The sequence below is a fragment of the Dufourea novaeangliae genome, unplaced genomic scaffold (genome assembly GCF_001272555.1).
Source record: "Dufourea novaeangliae isolate 0120121106 unplaced genomic scaffold, ASM127255v1 scaffold79, whole genome shotgun sequence".
In the NCBI taxonomy this organism is placed as follows: domain Eukaryota; kingdom Metazoa; phylum Arthropoda; class Insecta; order Hymenoptera; family Halictidae; genus Dufourea; species Dufourea novaeangliae.
In genome coordinates this window covers 78,976-102,011 of record NW_015373951.1, presented here as the reverse complement: position 1 = coordinate 102,011, position 23,036 = coordinate 78,976, and the positions used below count along the sequence as shown (strand labels likewise).

General features: G+C 37.2%; 1 protein-coding gene across 1 annotated transcript in view; it reads left to right on the top strand.

Annotated features, from left to right (window-relative positions):
- LOC107186180 overlaps nucleotides 1-23,036 on the top strand; it is a gene marked incomplete at its 5' end in the record, with an annotated part of 89,260 nt that overhangs the window by 48,292 nt on the left and 17,932 nt on the right. Inside the window, one exon of the mRNA XM_015574002.1 lies at nucleotides 15,836-15,899. Within this exon, the coding sequence (XP_015429488.1) occupies nucleotides 15,836-15,899 (64 nt within the window). The remainder of the gene's footprint in view (nucleotides 1-15,835; nucleotides 15,900-23,036) is intronic.

Sequence of the window (23,036 nt, the reverse complement as noted above, 5' to 3'; positions counted from 1 at the left end):
TGGCCCCGAGGCGCTTGACGGCCGCCGCGAGATCCTCCTGCATGACCCCCAGCTCGGCGGACCAGTTGGTCGAGTCCGCCGGCTCGAGCGGCCGCGAGCCCTCATCCGGATCGTCCGGAAATAGGGTCTCAACGACCCGCTCGAGAGCATGGGGGTCGAGAGAATCCGTGACCGGGGGCCCCGCCGGCCGCATGCGTCCCAGGACGATGCGAGACGGGCGCCCCCACGGGTCACGGTCCAACGTCTCGAGGAGCTCATCCCAGGCACCGGATTAGGCCCCCCTGATGGCGGAATCGATCATCCCTAGTTCAAGCCGACCAAGTCCGATGACGTCATCGCACCTTGGCTCGCGACGACGGTATCGATCGACGCTCGGGTTACAATATAACACGCAGAACGAATCAGTGTACGTTCTTAAAAATGTTATGAATAAATGTAGAAGATTTTCTTGATGAAAATATGTCCAAATCCGACATAAATCGGAATATATTTAATAACATACAATTCGTATCGCGACATTAAGGGAAAGGTGGGATAATTGGTCACAGTTTTGCCTTTTCGTTGAAGTAAAAATAATTGTTTATTTTATTTATATTGCATGTATTGTATTTGCATAAAGATTCTTAGTATTGTTGCAGTATTCTAATGTATTAATGCACTGCATAGCTGCATATTATGTTATATTTTTTACAATATATTGGTCTACAATGTTACTGTATGTGCTTTATCATGTTCAACTATCATTAATTTTATTAAGAAATTCGTATTTGTTATCATTTTCTAGGGGTCTTAATTTTGTCCACCTAGAATTTTCAACCGAAAAATTGGAGAATATTCTGTAATAGGTGCCCCGGTATTTGCAACATGTGCAATGCTCTTGAAAATTTTTGCGTGTCTCTGAATGGGGCAATGCAGCGAAAGCAATTTTTATTCATACGTTATGTTGCGATACGAATTGTATTGTTATTACATATAATTCTATTTATGTCAGGTTTGGAGTTATTTTCATCAGAAGAATCTCCTACATTTATTCATAACATTTTTAAGAAAGTACACTGAAAGGAGTGAAAATTTAAATTTTTATTCACGGATGATTTGTTCTGCGTGTTACATTGTAACCCGAGCATCGGTCGCCGAAGCCTTAGCTTATAGGGATTAGATACCGTCGTCGTGATCCGAGGTGCGGTGATGTCATTTGACTTGGTCGGCTTGAACCGGCTTGATGTCTCATCACTAGTCATGACGCGCCGCAGCAACAATGTATGCGTTCGATGGACTCGACGGTCAGAGGTCGGAGCGGGGGAATGTACAACGATTAGTCGAAGCGTTAAATCGTCAGCGAATGCCCAGAGAGCTGCCAACGAATCAAGTGTAGCTGGATCACATCCACTCACACGTATTTTTATTATTGGCCGAAACGGTACAACCACAATCGGACTGTGTAGTCGGCTATAATGTCATCATCGGTCGGCGAAAGCGTCGCAAGCAAACCACACAGCCATGTCGAATGTAAACGGAAGCTTTCTTTCCGTTTTTCACTCGCTTGTCCTTTTCTATATTCGGAATACTATTATTACCAGGGTACTCAGTATTTACCAGGGTCTGAAGCGTTTCGCGTATCCCGAGTTCAGGACAATAATCGCGAGAGCCCTGTATTCTGTTAGGTCAAAATAAAAGAATTTTACTTACATTCACCGCTGAGAATAATAAAAATTATCAAAAACAAAGAATATAAATTTATTTAATTCAATTTATTAAATCAATTTTATTAAATCCTCGCCATGCTGACTTTTACAAATAAATGACAACAGTAACAAAACTACTCATTTCTATTAGTTATGTAGCCGATTATTATTTATTTATTGTTCTCGATATTTAACAGTGTATACTTATTTCATCCATTTACGCAACTCATTAAATTCCAATAAAAAACGTATAATTAAAATTGACAGGTGATCTGATCGATAAAATCCAAACTGGTTAAAGGACTTAAAACTGTTAGCTAATTGAAGTGGAAAACCGATGATAGCGGTCGAACGATCCGAACCTTTGAGCGATTTAATCGGTTAACTGCTAATACGGCATTTACTGGTCAGAAATGATGGCGAAGCAACGTTGTATGAAAGTCGGTGGGTTTGTTTAGAAGTAAATTTATACGTTCGTGGGTCCACGTGTTAACATAATACAGCGAGAATATTTCCAGAATGGTAAGCATGTACACGTGCAACATATCCAGCAGAAACGAAATTCTTGCATTAATTTCTTCTTGAATTCATCGTTATAAGAGAATACAAACAATTAATACGTTAATAATGAATGCATTTTAGTTTTACACATAACACGATACAACCGCAATGGAATTATACAGGGCCGTTCTTGGCGGGGGTGTAGAAGATGCCCCCGCACCTGGGCGGCCATACCTAACGGCGGCTGCAGACCGTTTATTATATGTAAAATTTTGACTAATAAGAATAATAATCAAATTATTTGATGATTATTGACCTTTTAGACAAACAGAATTCAATCAAATTAACTTTATATGTAATCTTTATAACACTACTTGTATACGAGAATAAACTGGCTCATAAGACTAATAAAATAACTGTGATACTTAGCCATATTTATTGGATTGTAGGAAGGTCGAGCGAAAAGACGAAGATGTTTATTAAATGAAGTTTATTAACTGTGACTTCGACGGGAGTCTGTCTAAAACAGAGTTGCTCCCGTTTCCGTCTTCTTGCTTATATTTATTACTAGCATTCTTCATACATAGATAATAATATATAGACATACAGTCACGCAGGACCTCCGCTTTCGGCGAATTGTCACCGGTGCACAGTGGGAAAGTGTGCGATTCTATCTAGACAAAAGTATTATAGTTTGTAATTGTAATTTCAGTGTAAATATATTTTTTTTAATATGAGAGGATTTGGAATAGAAATTGTAACATGAAAACCGGTTTTTTTCTTAAATTTATATATTTATTATTCATTGGAGCCAGAGTCCACAATTTGAAAACTGCAGATTCTCCTCGCGAAAACAAATCGAAAATTCATCTACAATTTTACAATTTGCAGCTTCATTTTCTAGATATAGGTAATTGAAAATTGGAAAATCGACTTCCCAAAAGCAGTCATTTTGAACAGGTAGCGGACGAGCAAGCTCGCGTTTTTTAATTTCTTCACTTCCTTCGTGAAATACCTTTCTAAGACGACCAGGTTCTTTAGATAAGGACGGCTGCTGTTCCGTTTCTGTTTGTATTTCGAAAGTAAATCCGCCTTTCTAACCACGAAGAATCCTTTTTAAGAAATCTTTCCTTACACAGCAGCTCTCCGTCCATTTTTCGGATATACTGTACGATAATTTTCTGATTCTATACGTAATAGCAATTTCCACTTGTTTTTCACTATTTCTAATATTGAAATAATCCAATACGTGTCGAAAAGGTTGGGCAATTTTCATCTCCTTGTACGATTCTTGCAGTCATACGTCGAACAACTGTGTCCGCGAAACTGCGCACGTAACTGCAATTTCAAAATATTTCAGAGAATTGGAGATTGTAGAAGCTAATTGTTCTTTGGCGTTACAGAGTACTTCATGCAGATTACGAATATGCAAAAAATAACGTTGGCATATGCTGGAATCAAAGTATAAGCTTAATTTACTTACGTCTGTTATAATCTTAGGTGGTTGAAATGAGTGATTCGACACGTGACTATAATAACATATATTTAATAAACTATTACTATAATAATGACGTACAATGGCTATCTCCACGTTCGTTCTCGTTTACTATCTATCGCCAACTGTCGAATCGTTTCCTTTCGCACATATCCGCGATCAGTAGCGCTCATGTCGGCATGTACATAAGTAGGCACGCAGCAAGTTTGGTTAGTGTTATAAAACTTGTTAGGAAAACGTGTGTTTATAACCGGGGTTCGTTCAATTTACATTCTGCTTGTTATTTTAATGCAAAAAAGGAAAGTACATACTAATTTAAAATCTACACACCTTCCATTTTGCTATGCACTTCACAAATAATCACTTCCTTCAATACCTTAGCCACAATGACGTTTGGAATGTAACGTTCAATACGATACCGAAGTCTGCCGTTACCACGCATTGCAGGTTTAGAGCATTTGGTTAGTTAGTACTGTTAGATACCTCGTAACTTTCTACTACATAGTACATTTTAGCGCATCTGGACATTGTCACCCACTCGTACCCTTAGTCCCTTCGAACCGTTCGTGACTTTGTCGAAAACAAGCAGATTAGTCATGGTCCTCAGGAAACTTTCTCTTCGTATCCTTCTTAAAAATCCAAACCATTTCCAACTACACCATCCCTGCTTTTCAATGACCAATTCAAGTCTCTTTTCTCCACACCCCTAAAATAGAAATCAGCAATACCGTTTTCCCCGCTAGCCGTGTTTTTTCCTTGCGCTTCACCGCCAAGCGGCTAAGAGGCAGTCTCACAAGTCAGTCTCTGTACAACCAACAAGCTCGAACGTCTACAGTCTACGTAATAAAGAACAATTTCTTTATACAAGTAATTTCGAATTATTTCCTTTCCGTGTTCACGAGAGTACCAGGTATAAAAATGGAAAAAATTAAGTATATTCTTTAAAAATGTTTGCTTCAGTATGTCTGCTCATAAAATTTTGCAATATAATTAGGATTGGGATACCTGACACGAATGATTTTTGTCCAGCTAGAGTCGCACATTTTCCTACTGTGCAGCAGTAATTGTCGATTACACAGGAGCAGCATACACGTTTTATGTCGCGGGCGCGTTGTACAGTGACCGATTATTCTAAGAAGTGGGACAAAAATCAGTATTACTTGAAAAACTTACTTTACTGGCAAATAATAGAACTAAACATACCTCTTGATCTTCGTAAATACATGTATCATTCCTATCAAAATCAAGTAATGACTTGACGTCATCATTCGGGATGAGTATTTTTTAATGGAAATCCCATGAGGCCTGTTATTACGGGGACATCATAACAATTACATACCTATTTGTATTAATTTTGTTTTAATTTTTCGAAGAGGTGTGTCTAAGAAACCTCGATGGTGCCCAAATGGTCACAAACCCTTCTGGCCACCCCGAAGGCTCACAAGCGCTTGAGCTACTTTATGACTTTCAATCTGTAGACTTGAGCAAACCGCAAAAAGCCGTTTTGAAGTAATGAGTACTCTATTATATGCAAAAGAAACAATTCATTCCAACAAATTCCAAAGAAGTTACCTACTACTATTCATATTACGGGCTATATCATAAATTGCACCTATTATCTAAATAATTTTTGGATTATTGTCACACTTTGAAGACAGATTTTCAGTTTTTTAAACAATTTGAGACATGTTCAATTTGAAGGAAGAGGAAAATAATTACTAAAGTTTAAACAATTTTCCCTTATCTCTATTTTTCAGTTATAAATATGATTAAACCGAAAAAAATCAGATTAATTATATGTAACAGACACTAATAAATCAAATTACACAACAATTATCAATTTACAAAATAATTTTTTTATATATTTTTGTCCTATTTTTTTGAAAAATCGACCACTCTGCGTTGCGGCGATATGCCGTCGCGACGGCTCGTCGGCAAACCTACTGTCGATTTTTATCTAACGGTCACCGTCGGCACGGCAGAACCACGTGCCGATGCCTACAAAATTAAATTCATATAGGTAATTACCTAATGGTTGAGTTGGGAAAAATGTAATCTAATTCCAAAATCTAAATCACAATTACAATGTAATGCGGCCCTGGAAATATAGTATAATATAATTAACATTTAAACGTTTAGTAGACATTTCAGTTTGCAAACAGAACATTGAACTTTAAAATTTTGATTGAATCTATGGAATATTATTTATACAATTATGAAATGTAACCTTAGATTACACTGTTCAACAAATTTTAACTTTTTTTCGTTTTTACAATTGTCAATAAGCGTTTCTGATAGACCTTTATGCGCTAAATACGAATCTGCAAATTGTTTCTTTCCAGCGCGTCCAGTTTTTTAAAAAATCAAATTTGAAAAAATTTCAAATTTGGAGCTGTGTTGTGCTTTTATAGTAATAGTTATTCCGTTTCTTTTTACACGAATGCATTCTCTGGACTCTTGCAAACAAAATGATATAAATTGTTATTAGATTATAGACATCTAAATATGTTTTAATAATGTTCAAAGTGAAAAGCACACCGAAAATGCACCACTTTTTGCTGATATTCTTTAATTTATTTCAAAAACTAAAAGTCTAGGAGAAAATCTAACCATAGGACGCGATGGGGCAGACCTTTCTGCTCAGGAAAGTGTCAAGGAAAGTTAGAAAATCTGTTTTGTTTTATATAGGGAAGCGAAATAGTTCAGTAAAACATACAGCGCCGCCCTAGGTCTGCCCTATCGCGTCCTATGGTTAGATTTTCTCCTAGACCTGTACTTTTTGAAATAAATTAAAGAATGTTAGCAAAAAATGGTGCATTTTCGGTGTGCTTTTCACTTTCAACATGTCTAGATGCCCATAATCTAATAACAATTTATATCATTTCATTCGCAAGAGTCCAGAGAATAAATTCGTGTAAACAAAAACTGAATAACTATTACTGTAAAAGCACTACACAGCTCCAAAGTTGAAAATTTGCAATTTTTTTTAAATTAGATATTTTCAAAAACTGGACGTGCTGGAAAGAAACGGTGTGCAGATTCGTATTTAGTTCATAAAGGTCTATCAGAAACGCTTATTGACAATTCCAAAAAATTTTACGTGTTGAACAGTGTTATCTTAAAGGAACATATAATGTAAGGCTTGTAATTTAAAAAATCAAAGAAGAAAATGACATGAAGAAATGAAATGAATCATTGCAACTACTCAGAAAATATTTGTACTCGATGTATAATAAAAATTTTCTAGACCTCTAGTCGTGAAAACAAATTTTATTAAATAGTTCAGATAAAGATAATAGTTTTTTACATACCTAGTTTTTCTACATATAAAAATTAATGAATTATAGAAACATTTCCTGTTATTTGAAACTTTTCAATTTGGTACCAAGAATTATATAATATTTGTTTGGCAAATATCGAATGCGACGTTAAAGTGAAGAAAATGAATTACAAGAAATATATACATTATATCTGTATAAAAGTAATAGAATATTTTTATTTTGCTTGTATCAAGATCAGTATTAAAAATATATACTGTCACAGACTTCGTATTCTCTAAAAGTACATTTTCACAAAACTGGTGAAAATGCTGAGTTTATAAAAATTTATTTATTCGATTTTGATGTTACGTTCCGCGTTGCGGTCGTTAGTTTATTTATAATATCGGGTCCTGGCTCTTTTAAGGTGCTAAAGCACGCCCTGTCTAAACTTACCCGTGAAGTACTCAATTAGGAATAGGGAACGGGAGGAATAGGAAATCACTCTCGTTTATGATAACAACAAAGATATATTCTAACAGTCAAATAAATAAAAGATACAAATAATTCTTAACATACCAATCATGATGAAGATGAATGATAGTTTCGTGTCGCTTTCAGTCGGTTCGGTCGGGATTTCGGGTCCTTGAAAGGGCGGAAAACTTGTTCGCGCTCAGAGCCGCGATACAGGGTTTGGGTACGGCGGGATACGTTGTCACCGTCTCGGACGTTGCACTTCGCGATCCGGTGTCTTATAAAACTCGCCTCTTAGGCCGCGCGTAATCGCGAAGTCGCGTCGCACGAGGAAGAGATATTGTCGCGGAAACCCGAAACTGAACAGCTGAGTGACCGTTATCACTCAGCTCGCTATCGCGTGTAAAGATTAAAGCGAAATGCGACTGTCGAAGAGCGAACGAACTTGCCGTGGCAGAAGCGACACACGAGCCAAAAGTTAAGAGAGCCGAAAAACTAAGAGAGCTTCCCCGGTTTGGACAATCGTTTTATAAGTTCTTCCCCCCTTCCTTTATTGAAGAACCTGGAAGATACGGGGTAGCAACAAGCTATTGTTCGTAAGACAATTCTCGAGTCGTCGTGGCGGTCTTTGGAAATTGCTGATGTTTCCGTTCCGCCGGTCAACGTCTCGAGGAAGGTCGACTACGCGCGTAGCTTTCACGTGTCCCTGAATTGACGGTTCTCGCTCGCTCTTTGCGCGTAAAGGCGGTCGGAGAAAATATGCAAGGAAAAGAGAAAATGAAACTACAGGATATAACATTGAAGGCCTGTTTCCCATTCTTTATATTTTCATCTTTAAAAATAGCTTTTTAATGTAACAACGTAAAATATAATTATATACGAATTGAATAAGCGTTATATAGTTAATTTGACATGTATATTCAGGATATGAATATTTTATCTCGTGCTTAATGAATGAAGGGGACACATTTATGACTTAAAAGGGTCCCTTAAACGTTCAATCCCTTGTCGTTCTCAGAGCTAAAAAACATGAAAACTCAATACAGTAATGTCCCGACAAGTATGAGTCGATTTACTCACGATAAGTGTGAAGTCGTCATCCCCACCACTGGGGAAGGGGGCCGTAGAACCAGTCAAGCGTATAATTTTTGCCCACCGCGCCGCGACGGCTTCCCTTTCACGAGCCGACGACTGAACGAGGGAAACTAATGCAACGATGAAACTTTTTGGTTTTGGTTCTGTTAGATTTTATTATTAATTCAGTGCGCGTTGAGCTCTGAGTGAATACAAGATGTTAGATTAATGAATTGCGCGTACATAACGCGGCACGCTACGCAGTTCACGGTATAAAAGCACGTGTTGCTACCTCGGAGGCTACGAACGGAAGGAAGTAAAACCCTGCACACGGCGGCAAACCGACGATGTTGAAACAAAAACGAATCGCCACGAGCCGGCGCGGTACTCTCTGTTAACACACGTGCGCATTGGCCATGTGATTAGCGCCAAATTCTAACAGGTTCTTTGTTAACGAAACTTTTACGCACAATTTGTGAGATTTTTCTGATTAAAATGATACCAAACACGATATAATTTGGATCATATTTTTATAATTTATCACAAGCGCCAATGAACGAATATCAACTGTTAACACTTTCTACATGAATAGATATGATTCAAATTATGTCGTATTTGGTATCATTTTGATAAGAAAAATCTCACCAATATACTGGTAAAAATTTCGTTAACAACGAATAAAAAATAAAAAAGTTTCATCGTTGCATTAGCGTTGTCTCACCGATACCCGGGAATGTAATCTTTTCTTGATCTCTCCTCGTTCAACCGTCGCGTCGACTCGTCGAAAAAACTCTCTTTCTTCTCACTGGCACGACGCGCGACGGACTCGACCGACAGCGGGGAAATGTATATGTATATGTATGTACGATGCTTCATCGAAGCGTTCAACTGTCAGCGACTGCCCAGAGAGCTGCCGACGAATGAACTTAGCTGGATCACCTCACGATTTTTATTATTGCCCGAAACGGTACACACACGATCGGATTTTGTGACGAAGAGAACAAACGAGACACATCGAGACCGAGTAATATAACGCGAACCGCAGCGATTACAATGTAACCATTGGCTGGTGGGAGTGTCGTAGGCGGGCTCACGCAGTCGAATCGAGTGGAAAGAGATGCTTTCTCTTTCTGTTTTGCACTCGCTTGTCCCTTTCTATGTCGGAACACTACAAAGGCAAGCTGCCGAGCAAAAAACAAATTAACGAGGTGCTGACAACTGTCCGTGCTCACCGTGAGTGTGACTCTGCCAAACCGAAGCATTGACACTTATCAGGACATTACTGTATTATGCATTACTATTTGAACTTTCTAAACGAACTTGTGTAAATCATACTTCTTTATTATTTGAGTACTCTTACATCGACGGGAAAATAATAATAATTCTTATGTTACCCGTACCTTATTATTCCAAGTGGATCATGTTACAGCAGAACTTATATTAAAATATAGTAAAATAAAATGTAATATCGACCATGTAAATATAACATCTACTCTTTACATTTGAGTACAATACGTTATAATATTAACTTTAGAATGAAAAAAAAAACGTATGTATGAAGTTACTAGATTAAGTTATAAGAATTAGCTTGAATTTACACGCCTACAGTAGGCAGCAAAAGTATTCATACACCCATATAAATCAGTAGTGTTAATAAAAGCTGTTTATATTCACTCACACGCAGATTTGATAAGCTATTTATGAAACTACATATAGTAGACTCTAACTATATCGCCATATCCGGGGCTGTTGCGGAGTAAAATGGTAACGAGTTCAAAGCCCCCTCCATGCTAAGTTCTGTCGCCACGGCCTCGGCCTCGGCGCCTGCGGAAAAGCTGGATCGTGCTGGTGCGCCGGCGTATGCAACATGGTGGGAGAGCGAATTTGTGTGCGCGAAAGGACGTGTGAAAAGGAAGTGCCTCATGTGGCAATATAGTTAGAGTCTACTGTACATCTATTCTGCATTTATCTGTTATAAATATGTAAATGTAAGACCTACAATGACATGGTTTACTAATTTATTCTCATGAAGCATGCTAAAAACGCAGCGTAAAAGTATTTAGACAATGTACGTTTTCAGGGAAATACCTACCCACCCTATTACCGGGGATAAATTCAGAATAGATATACTTTTATAAATGGTTAAGGTGTTACATACCTTTAACCTGTTAAATCAGATGAAAAATTACAAAAGTATTTAGTATACGCAGAAGTATTATTTATTAAAAATTCAACATATTCATTTTATTATATATTATTTCCTTAGTAATTTCTGAAAAATTGAGCTGTATATTTGTCAACAGAAGAAAATTGCTGCCATTTAATTATAACCCATTTGATCAAAACACCATCTGCGGTACCAGATATACAGGGTGGGGCAATAACTATGTCCACTTTGAATATTGCTGTTATTCGTAATAATATGAAAAAGTGTTATATACAAAACTTACACGGTATAGAGGGGGCACATTGTGACACAAACATTTTCTGCGTGGGTGAAGACATAGAAGAGATTTCAAGGTCATCTCTATTTTTTGTAATGGAATGCTATGTTTTTTTTATCGCGATGTGATAGCCGGTGTTGAGACGACTTCAACGAGCTATCATTGAAGGTCACGCAAAGTCAAATGTGGTAGTAAAATAAACTTTCTTACATTACATTACTTTCATACAAAGTTGCAATCTTCGTATCACTGCACCACGTGCATGTCTTATCGTTTCTGAACTTATTCCTGCACATGCTGCAATTATCCGTTGTTTCATCTTTTCTAGTGTAGTGGGTACTTCTTGATAAACAGCATTTTTCAATACTCCCCAGAGAAAAAAATCTCATGGGCTTAATTCCGGAGAACGAGGTGGCCAAGAAACTAATCCTCCGCGTCCTATCCATTTATTTGGGTAAAGTTCGTTCAGTGCATCTCTTACTCTCCGAGCATAATGTGCTGGACACCCGTCGTGCTGTAACCATATCATTTGGCGAACGTTTAGTGGTACATTTTCTAATAAAGTCCCCAATCTACTTCGTATAAAGTGTGCATATCGTTCGCCAGTAAGATTTCCATCGATAAAATGCGGTCCGATTATTTGATCACCAACGATTCCACACTAACTGACCATTGTCGCTGATGCTCAACTTGTCGTAACCAGTGTGGATTATCGATACTCCAATAATGCATATTATGCAAATTGAGATTTCCATGGTTAGTAAACGTAGCTTCATCGGTGAAGAGTATTGAAGAAAAAAATGTTTCATCGATTTGTATTGTGTATAGAGCCCACTGACAAAATGCGACACGATTCATAAAATCCGTACCGTGTAACTCTTGATGAAGAGTAAGATGGTATGGATGAAATTTATGCCGTGCAAGTATTTGTAGGACGCTCCTTCTACTGATAGCCAACTCACGTTTAATCTGTCGGGAACAAATCTGCAGGTTATGAGCTACAACTGCAAGAACACCAACTTCATTTCTTTCATCAGTTGCTCTTTTATGACGACTGCTCTTACGAGTACCCAAATTTCCGGTTGCTTTCAATTTTTTGCACAGTCTTTGAAATGTTTGAACTCTTCAAGGATTGAACTCTTATCGAATTTTGTCGCATTGCTCCATAAATGAGGATCATATCCACTTGCTCTTCGAAAGAAAACTTCATTTTGATGATCACGCAGCTACTTGACTTAGCAATCGACCAAAACTGACTACCGATTCATGTTAATGTTACGAACTGATGGGATGTTTACATTTTTAGCTATACGCGATGTATTGCCACAACATAAACAATGTTACAAGACCATTAGTTTATGTAAAAGTGAGGGTCTATGAAGTAATAAAGCATGTGCTAAAATAAGTTCAGAAACGATAAGACATGCACGTGATGCAGCGATACGAAGATTGCAACTTTGCATTGACGCAAACGGTCAGCATTTCGAGCATCTCCTGGAATATAAGAAAATTTATTTTACTACCAAATTTTTGCCCTTGCATGACCTTCAATGATAGCTCGCTGAAGTCGTCTCAACACCGGCTATCACATCGCGATAAAAAAACATAGCATTCCATTAAAAAAAAATAGAGAGTACTTTGAAATCTCCTCTATGCCTTCACACACCCAGAAATTGTTTGTGTCACAATATGCCCCCTCTATACCGTGTAAATTTTGTATAGAACATTTTTTTGATATTATTACAAATAACGGCAATATTCAAAGTGGACATAGTTATTGCCCCATCCTGTACATATCTCTGTGAGCTTTTATCTGGAATAAGTGTTTTAAATTTCATATTAAACTAGGCAAAATTAACTAATACTTATCGAACCCGATTATGAAAAATTTTACAAAATGGCGACTGTCTGAACTTCATGTTGTTGTTTCCGACATAAATTTTCGACTTCTTTTGTTACTAAAAAAAAATGCACGAATCAAAAATTCGTTTCGTGGAGTACTAGATTTTAGTCTTAAGAGTATTAGTACTAAGTTTGTATGTTTGCATATTCTTTTTAAATATTTCTGGTACCGATTTTGAAAACTGCTTTTCAAGTAAACATTTTTAAATGGCAGCCATTTTCTTCTAATGATAGATATATCGCTCAATTTTTCAAAAATTACTAAGGAAATAACATACAATAAGATGTATGTGTTGAATTTTTAACAAACCATCATTCTGTATATAAAAAATTTTTTAATTTTTCATCTTATTGAACAGCTCAAAGGTATATAACCCCTTAATCATACACGTGTGGGTGAATACAAGCAGCTTTTATTAACACTTATTTATGAATTACATGGGTGTATGAATACTTTTGCTGCCTACTATACGGACATATTGTAGATTACATTTATGTCTAATCGAATCTTTCAAGTAAATAAATAAATTTAAAATTATTTTAGAAAGTATTAACAATCGCTTAATAAAACCTACAATCTTTAACGTTTCCAGAACTATGAACGTACCAGGAGAATAATCTTTCACACAATAGATGTTATACAAGAGAATCCTTAGACTATACGACGACCGTTTTTACATTAAATCACGGTTCGTTGAATAATTTTATCTTGTACTCATAGTTCTGGAGATGTTTAAGGTGATAAACTTAATGATCTACCGTGTAGACATATGTTTTCATTTCTGATCTCTATGCTATACACGTATACGTATTCTCTCGAGTAAACTTAATCGTCATAGACTGTAACTACGAGCAAAATTTCGTACGATTTTCAGTAACAGAATCATAAACAATATTTTGGTCATCAGGACAGTTTCAAAACCATAACTGTAATTATACAATACTTTCGAAGCCTTTAATCTCTGCATTTAACGCGTTGGCTGGCTTGAAACAGGTACTTCTACTGTCGCAGCTAGACCTCCTTTCACTCTACTTTTCCTGGCCCTCGAAGCAGTTGTCTAGTCTTAGACTATTCGGAAATGAGTACAGTATAACATCGGTTGTACGTACTAACCAAGTGACATTGATATTCGAATAATCGAATTTTTAGAGTAATCAGACATATATATTTATGTTAATATAACAAGTAACATACGGAACTCACTAAGGTGGAATAGATATTGGCAGAAAGTTGAAGGAAGAAATTGTGATCTATGCGGAGACAGATTTGGAACACTAGAACATTTAGTGGGGGATCGTGGGAAAACAGAAGCAGGAGTTAGGATAGAAGACGCGGTGAGTGGAAAATTTGAAACAAAAAAGGAGGGAGGAAAAAGAAAGATGTGCAATACGGTGATAGGAAATAAGTAGTAAGAAATAAGTTAGGATTTAATATAGAAAGGGACTGAAAGGAGAGAGTAAATGAGAACAATGCGTGAGTTAAATTAACACTGTAAAGTTAGGAAAGTTGTAAACTAAGTCCAAATTTCTTGGTTGTCAGATTAAAATAAAGAATGTATCTATCTATCTATTTATGTTAATATGAGAGTATAACTATAGTAATACACAAGATATACCACGAAAAATTATCACTTTAAATATATCTGGTAATATAATAATAGGAAAAGAAATGATTTTTCAAATAAAAATTGTTTAGTTCAAAAAAAGCCACGTGAATCATAAGAAAACAATGTGATCATAATGATTTTCTTATAAAATCCTAATACAATTGAACAGTTCAACACGTAAAAGTAAATAGAACTATTCTGTAAAAGCCTCCGTTTTTTAGAAAATCTAATTTGACTATTCATCGGCTATAAGCACTATTTTAAGAAGAATTTCATTAACATTTCTGTTCGTTATCTATCATTTCTACTTACTTCAACCACCGCAAATACAATGTGTTATACCAGAAAAATCAACGAAAGCTGGAATAATCACACGAAAATGTCTTTAGTGTAGTAAGATTTCTGTCTGATTCCAAATAGAACAAAAACTTCGTATTAGACATAATTAAACTTCTAATTTATCACGTTTTACATATTGGTGGATGCTATATATGCATAATATCTGTAGTCTAATAAAAAAGAACTTTTCCCGATATGCCGTCAGTATTAACAAAAATTTAACCACTCTCTTGGTTTTCACTCAGTTCCATCGAAATTTTCTTAACATACTGATTTTAAATCAGTTTCTATTTTTTTGTGTGATACTACAGTATTTCGAACGTACTTCGATGACACAATACTTAAAGTTTTTTTTGTAAATCAAATTTTCATTGACTCAATCTTTCCTGATTTTATAAAAATTCATTGATAGCTAATTTCATTAATAAACACGATTCCACAAAAGTATTTGGTTGTGAAGTAATAAAATTCCATTCTGCGGAATGGAAATGTATCGTTCCACTTTGGAAGTTTATAAAAATAGAAAAATACTTTCAAGAATGTAAATAGAAACAAGTTTACCAACGAATTATATTATAACTACACAGATAGATTACCTTTTTGAAGGTACGTAGGTACCTACTTTAGAGAATATTTATAAAAGTGTTCTTAAAATAAAGCTAAACATGTCTGGAATCTTATCAGCGTTTAACGATATTTTTTAAGTAGAGTAAAACGTAAAATATTAAATGTCTCGAAATAAAGAAAAGTGGACTTATACCACTTTCAAAAAACAATGGCTCATATAATGTACGTGGAACATTAATGTAAACATATTACTCTCGATTTACTAATTATTAAAACACAATAATGACATTAATCGCTTAAACTTGTCAATAGACACAAACAAACGGGATTGTATTAGGAGATCTTAATGATTTATCGTATAACCGAGAAATGAAGATGCTGATCCTATTTCAGTTCCATTGTGCTCGTTGACATGTTTTGACCCTTCCTACGCAACAAAATTCTCCATTTCACTGTTGCTGATCTATTGTGCCTTGATGGTTTGTTGCAGTGCGTACTACAAAGAGCCGGAAACTGGCGGTTTAATGCGTTTACACTAGAAACAGTGACAGGAGGTAAGCAATTATACAAAAATACATTTTAATGCTTATTCGTTTATGATTCATTCTTATAATTAACACATATTACAACGAATATGTAAATAAAAACATTTACGTACGTAAACATATCTATGTAAGTGCATGAAACATTCATTGGCAAAATTTTATTTAACTTATACATTACTACATGTACTAGTAGAATAATAAATACAGTATACGTTAAGGGAATAATAAAAATTGTACATCAGTAGAATAATAAATATTTCAGTGAAATTATTATCGTAATAGAACTGCGAAAGGGTTGATACTTCATACAGAAAATATATTAAAAATCTGGAATAGTACATTTTTGATACAACGCTTTATTTTTTCGAATATTGGTTATTATAGAGCTCTCGCGATTATTGACTCTTTGTTGATATGCGATTATTGTCCAGGCGTAATCCCCACCACTGGGGGGGAGGGAGGTTGTGGAACTCTGCGACGACTGAACGTTGGGAGCCCACAAAAAGGTTACATTCCCAGGTGTTAGTCAGACAATACTAATGCAACAATAAAACTTTTCTATTTTTGATTCTTTATTAATGAAACTTTTATAAACATATTGGTGAGATTTATCTGATTAAAATGATACCAAACATGACACAATTTGGGTCATATTTACTTATGATTTAGAATGAATCAAAAAAATATCATCAATATACTAGTAAAAGTTTCATTAACAACGTATCCAGATAAAAAAGTTTCATCGTTGCATTAGCAATGCTATATATGAGTAAATATGATCCAAATTGCGTCGTGTTTGGTATCATTTTAATCAGAAAAGTCTCATCAATATACCTAACCAATATATCTTAACCTTAAACTGAAGCATCGGATATTTTTATTCCCGTCAAATCATATAGATACACGTAATATGAATGGAATATATAACACTTCACTTGTGCTAATGATACTCAGAATTCATGCTTTATCGGTAACGTCAGGTATTTTACACTAAAATGGTAACAGGGCTACGCAGCCCTCGCGAACGTGGGACAGAAAAAAGCATTGGATGATAGGTCTATTCTATACCTAGTCGGTGGTGAAAGCGTGTGCATGGGGAAGTGAGAGAAGGAAGATTAAAAGACAAAATTAAGAGAGGAAAAGGAAAAAGGGAGCGAAAGAAAGAACTGAAAACAGGGTGGAAATGAGAAGTGTGAGTGGGATAATATGGAGGTGAACGGGAATGAGTAAGAGGAGAGGAAGGAAAGTGTAGGGGTCGAGATTAGGTTAGGTGTAAAACCAGGAAAACCAGTAGACCGAAGTAAAGAGGTCGGTAAGGTAGAAATAGATGAAACCGACAGTGGATAAAGCAGAAAGACGATGGCTAACAGGAGCAGTAAGGGGGAGAAGACACTAAAAAGTTATGGAGTGGGGAATGAGAAAGAAGAGAAGATGGAAACAAGAATGGTGAGAGCGATGAAGGAGTTAGGAGAGATGCAAAGGAGAATAAGAAAGCTGGAATGGGATAAGGAAAAACGAGAAAGAAAAAGAAGGAAAGTAAACATAGTAATAAAGGGACAAGAGTTTGAAGAGGACAAACTAGAAGAAAAAGTGGAGGAATTTGCTCAAAAAAGATTAAGGATGGAGATAAAATTAGAGCAGGCATATTTGGTGAAAGCAAGGAAAGAAGATGGAAAAGGAAGAATGGTGATAGCATAGCTGGAAAAGTGGGAAACGAAGAATAGCATAATGAGAAAGAAAGAGTTGAAAAGGGGCCTATATATTGGTGACTACTTTACAAGGAAGGAAAGGGAGATACAAAGGGAAGTAAGAAGGAGGGCGAAGGAGGAGAGAGATAAAGGGAAGAAAATGAAAGTAGTGTACATGAAAGTAAAAGTAGACGGTATATGGAAGAAGTGGGATGAATGGGGGGAAACATTTTGTGAAGAGGAGCGATTATGAAGGTGTGTTTTTGGAATATGGCAGGAGTATGGAACAAGGACGAGGAAACATGGGAGTACATACAGGGGTTTAATATAGTGGGACTGGTTGAGACATGGGTGGAGGAGAGAAGTTGGGACAGGGTGAGAAGAAAGCTACCAAAGAACTTTGAATGGAGGTGCAATTATGTGACAAGAGAAACTAGGAAAGGGAGGAATCATCACAGAGGTAAGGAAAGAAATAGAAGAAATATTCTATATGGAGTGGAACAACAATATAGTGGAGAGAAGAGTGATATGTAGGGGGAAGGAATGGAAAATAGTATCCGTGTATAGCCAAGATGTGAGGGAAATAATAAAAGATCATCACAGAGAGGGTAGACGAAAGGGAAGAAGGGGGAATAATATTAGGAGGTGATTGGAACGCGAAGACGGGAAGGGAGGGAGGGATGATATCGGAAGACTGGGAGAAAGAGAAAGGAAGGAATTCGAAAGACCCGATAGTGAACAGCGACGGAAGGAGGCTAATAAATGAAATAAAAGAAAGAGGGTGGATCATAGTGAATGGAAGTAACGGGGGAAAAGGAGAGCACATGTATGTGAGAGCAAATGGCAGGTCAGTGATTGATTACATAATCGCAAATCAGGACGGAGTGGAGCGTATGCAAACGTTAAAGGTCTGATAGGACGGAATCAGACCACATGTAGTTAGAGTTGGAACTGGATGGAGTGGAGGAGAGAAGGAAGGAGGAAGGAAAGGAAAGGGACAGGCTTATTAGAAGGGAGGATTGGTCGTAGGCAGGAATTAACATGTATCATGAAAATTGCAATGGGTGGTAGGTAGTGCAGGGCGGAAGAAGAGGGGAAAATGTGCGAAGAAATAAAAGAGAGAATACGGGTGGCAGTGCCAAAAATAAAGAGAAAGAAAGTGGAATATAAGACAGGCAGCAGATCTCGGCATGGCAAGCACAGGAAGGAGAAGAAAAGGGAGCTAAGAAGGATACTGAGGAAGAGGAAGAAGGGGGGTGTATGGGAGAGGAATATGTGGGAAAAAGGAAAGAATACAGGAAATGGTACGGAGGGAGAAGAAAAGAATACGAGAAAGAGGAGGAGGAGGAATTAAGGAATATAGAGACAGGACAAGAGGTATGGAAATATACAAATGAATTCGGGAGGAGAAAAGAGGGAGTGGAGGAAAGCATTGGAATGGAGGAATAGAGGGGACATTATATGCAGAAGCTAGGGGAAATGAAGAAAGAACAGTGCTAAAGGGAGAGGAAGACGGGGGTAAAGATGAAGAGAAAGAGGAGGAGAACGGAAGGGAATACGAGGATGTAAGTAGGGAGGAGTTAATTCAACTGTTAAGGAGACTAGAACTAGGGAAGGCACCAGATGAGTACGGTATAAGGAACGAGATATGGAAATATATGCCGAGGGAAATAGGAGAAGTATTTTGGGGAATGTTGGGAAAATTATGGAAGGAAGGAGGCATACCCAGGGATTGGAAGAACGGGGTAATAAGTCCAACATATAAAATGGGAAACAAGAGGGAAATTAAGAACTACAGGGGGGTTACCCTTATGGATACAGTTTATAAAATATATGCAGGCATATTAAATGAACGGCTAGTGGCAGAAGTAGAAGGGAAACTAGGAGAGGAGCAGTTTGGGTTTAGGAAGGAAAGGGGAAAGGTGGACGCGATATACGTATTAAATCATATAGTGGACAAAGGGTTGAACAGGAAGAAAGGGAAGGTGTTTGGATGTTTCGCAGATTTGAAGGAAGCATTCGACATGAAAGACAGAGGGATATTGAGAAGGAATATAAAAGAAATTGAGATAAGTAAGAGGATGAGAGAAAGGATTATGGAAACGTATGAAGACACGACGAACATGGTAAGGGTGGGAAAGAACGTGTAGGGGGGATTTTGGACGACAAGGGGTCTAAGGCAGGGATGCCCGCAAAGCCCAACACTATTCAATATTTACATGACGGACTTGGAAAGGTACTTGAGAGCAGGGCAAGTAGGAGGAGTAGTTATAGGCAGAAGGAAGGTATGGACAATTATGTATGCGGAGGATATAGTGCTGTTGGCGGAACGGGAGAAGAGAATGAAGGAAATGGTGAAGAGGTTTGGAATGTATTTGAAGATAAAGAAGATGGAGCTAAGCCCGGAGAAAACGAAGATCGTGGTGTTCGAGAAAGGAAGAGGGGCAGGAAGAAGAAGGGTATGGAGGTGGGGGGTGGACGAAATTGGGGAGGTGAAGGAAGTAGGGTATAGGTTACAGAAAAATGGAGGGGCGGAAAAGCATTTAAATGAAAGGAGGAAGAAGGCAATAATTGCAATGAAAAGCACGTGGAGCATAGGAGAAAGGATATTTAAAGAAAGTTTTGCAAGGAGGATGAAGATGCACACGGCGTTAGTGGAAAGTGTGGGGTTGTATGGAGCGGAGATATAGGGGTGGTAGAAGGACGAGAAGTTGGATGGAGTAGCAAGGAAGTATGTGAAATGGGTGTTGGGATTCGAGACGACACCGAATTATACAGTGGACGAGGAAAGTAAGATAGAGAGCATGAAAATAAAAGCATTGAGAAGGGCATTGAGGTACGAACAGAATGTCAGAGGATCAAAGAAGGTGCTGGTGATGATATGTCAGGAGGGAAAATGGGTAAAGATGAGGGAAAGGGCCCTGGAAAAAGAAGGAATGGCAGGAAGAAATAAGACGAAAGGTGGAGAACAGGAAGACGTTACAACAGAGAAAGTTTTGGAGGGGATGAAGAGAATATATGCGGAGGAAAAGAAGACAAAGGTGCAGGAGTCCAGATATAACAGTTTATGTAAAGTGTTGTTGCAGAATCAAAGACCAGGCTATTTGGAGGGAAGAATGAAAAACAAGGATCGGAAATTGATAGCCAGATATAGATGCGGGAATGAAGGAAGAGCGAGAAGGACTATTGGAAAGAGATAGTGCAGGATATGTGGGGAGAAGGAGGAAACAATAAGGCACGTGCTGGAAGAATGCGATGAAACGAAAGGGGAGGAGGAATGCAGGAGGTGTTAGGAAACAGGGGGCCCAGAATTGAATTCCTGAAGAAAATAGAGAGAGAGTCAAGACGGAAAAAGAAGTAGACAGTGAGAAAAGGCGAGTTGAAGGGTGATAAAGAAACAGAAACAAGTGAAGAGTGCAATAAGACTGTGGAGGAGAGGGAATGTAACAGTCAGGGTGGGGGGGGGGATATAAAGAATAGGCAGGTTATGTGAAGGGGCGTATACAAGTACAAATAGGTAAATATAAGTATGAATATGAGGGATAATATAAGTAAATACAAGTGGGAATATAGTATGGGTATTATGGAAAGAGAGAGTGGGGAGTGAATTAGTGGAAAATATAGGTTAAGAGAGAAATTGTATAGTCGGAAGGCCATTCTAAGCCGAAAGGCGAGAACTATGAATAAATAAAATTAAAAAAAATAATTTATACCAAACGCAAGCGTGCGCCCTGCGACGTTATCCACGTTTTTTCTCCTTGGATTTTCCCTCCGTCTCGCAATAGCCTCGCGTTACCATTATTCCACATCCATGAGTTTCAATTTCGCGACATGCTGACTGGGTTTACACTTCAAGCTCGCGTCTGTCAGACCGTATGATAGCGAAAACGTAATATGCAGTAAATATTTACAAATACACCCATACCTCACTTTACGGCCTAGATACGTTCCGGAAAAGTTGGCCGTAAAGAGAAGAGCCGTATAACGAATCAATTATTTTGATACAACCCCATACAAATTCAATTGGATCTGTTCCAATTTTTTATAAAATAATATAGTTTTTAGTTCATAAAGCATTTTATTCTTTTTATTTCCTATAAAAATGCATTTTGTTTGGCCGTATAACGAAACATTGTGGGCCGTAAATCGAAAAAGTGCCATAATTAAATAAAGCCGTTATAGCGAAATGCCGTATCAAGAGCGGCCGTATAGCGAAGTATAGGTGTACGCTATCGGCCGAAGGGATAAGATCGCTTGAATGATGATTTCTTTATTGGGTCTCTAGTACTTTTTGTCAGCAAATATCAAATCTGCGAATGTTTTCCCGTAATTAAATAACGCCGTCCATCTCACAGAAGTATTCGACGACCTTATGGTATACATGGTGAGTCAGTCACCTAAGCATAAACCACCTGAATAACTTCACAGTTTTTGAAGGTAGAAAGAAATGTTTGAAACAAAAGCTGTTTGGTTCTTGAGGTGCTATTAACCTCTTCAGGGACCAATTTATTAAGACCAGAAAGAATATTTACTACAGTAAAGAATACATTCTTCGGCTGTATTTAATTAAATATATTTATAAATATTAACGACAATCAATTGGTAGAATATCTTTTTTTGTTGGAAAATTTCCTAGTGAATATTTAATTACAGTTTCGGAATGATGCTTGAATGAAAGAAAAACTAAACGTACATACATATACGTGCCAGTATCCCTCGAGAGGTTAAGTGGTAAACCGAAGTTTTTTCCAAGTAGGGAGGCACTTAGGAGATTTCAAGGTTATCTGAGTTTTTTTAACTGGAACCATATATTTTTTAGACACCTACGTTTGTAACCATTCTCAAAGCAATTTTAATGACCGTAGTGACTCAAGATCATTCGAGGTCATGAACATAAAAAAGGTACGCTTATGGGACCATTCTGATAGTGAAGGTACAGAGAATAAAATTTACATATTGCAGATTGTGACTATTGCAGACCGTAGTCCTCCTCCTGTTAACTGTGATTACGTGGTTATATTTAATACTGGTATGTAATTAAAATTTTTTTATTAACGCTTTAACGCAGTACCATAACACTGCGTGAATGTAAATGTAAACAAACTTCATTCTGTTAATAAAGCCGAAAACATTTTGTTGTGAAAGCACTTACAACGAATTCTCATTTCTTATCCTTTCTTTATATCCATGACCTTGAGTACCCTTCAGTGACTGTAGTCAGTAAATCGTATTAAGAAGAACTACAATCGTAAATATATAAAAACACATGATTCCACTTTAAGAAGTTAAGGTTACCTTGAAATCTCCTAACTTAATTGCCCCCTCCCCCCTCCGTCCAAGATCCAAATAGCTTTTGTTTCAAACAGTTCCTTCTATCTCCAAAATTGTGGCAGTTATTCAGGTGGTTTGCCTTAAGGAGGTACATAGGTATTAGACAGCTAAAATGTACGGTATCTTC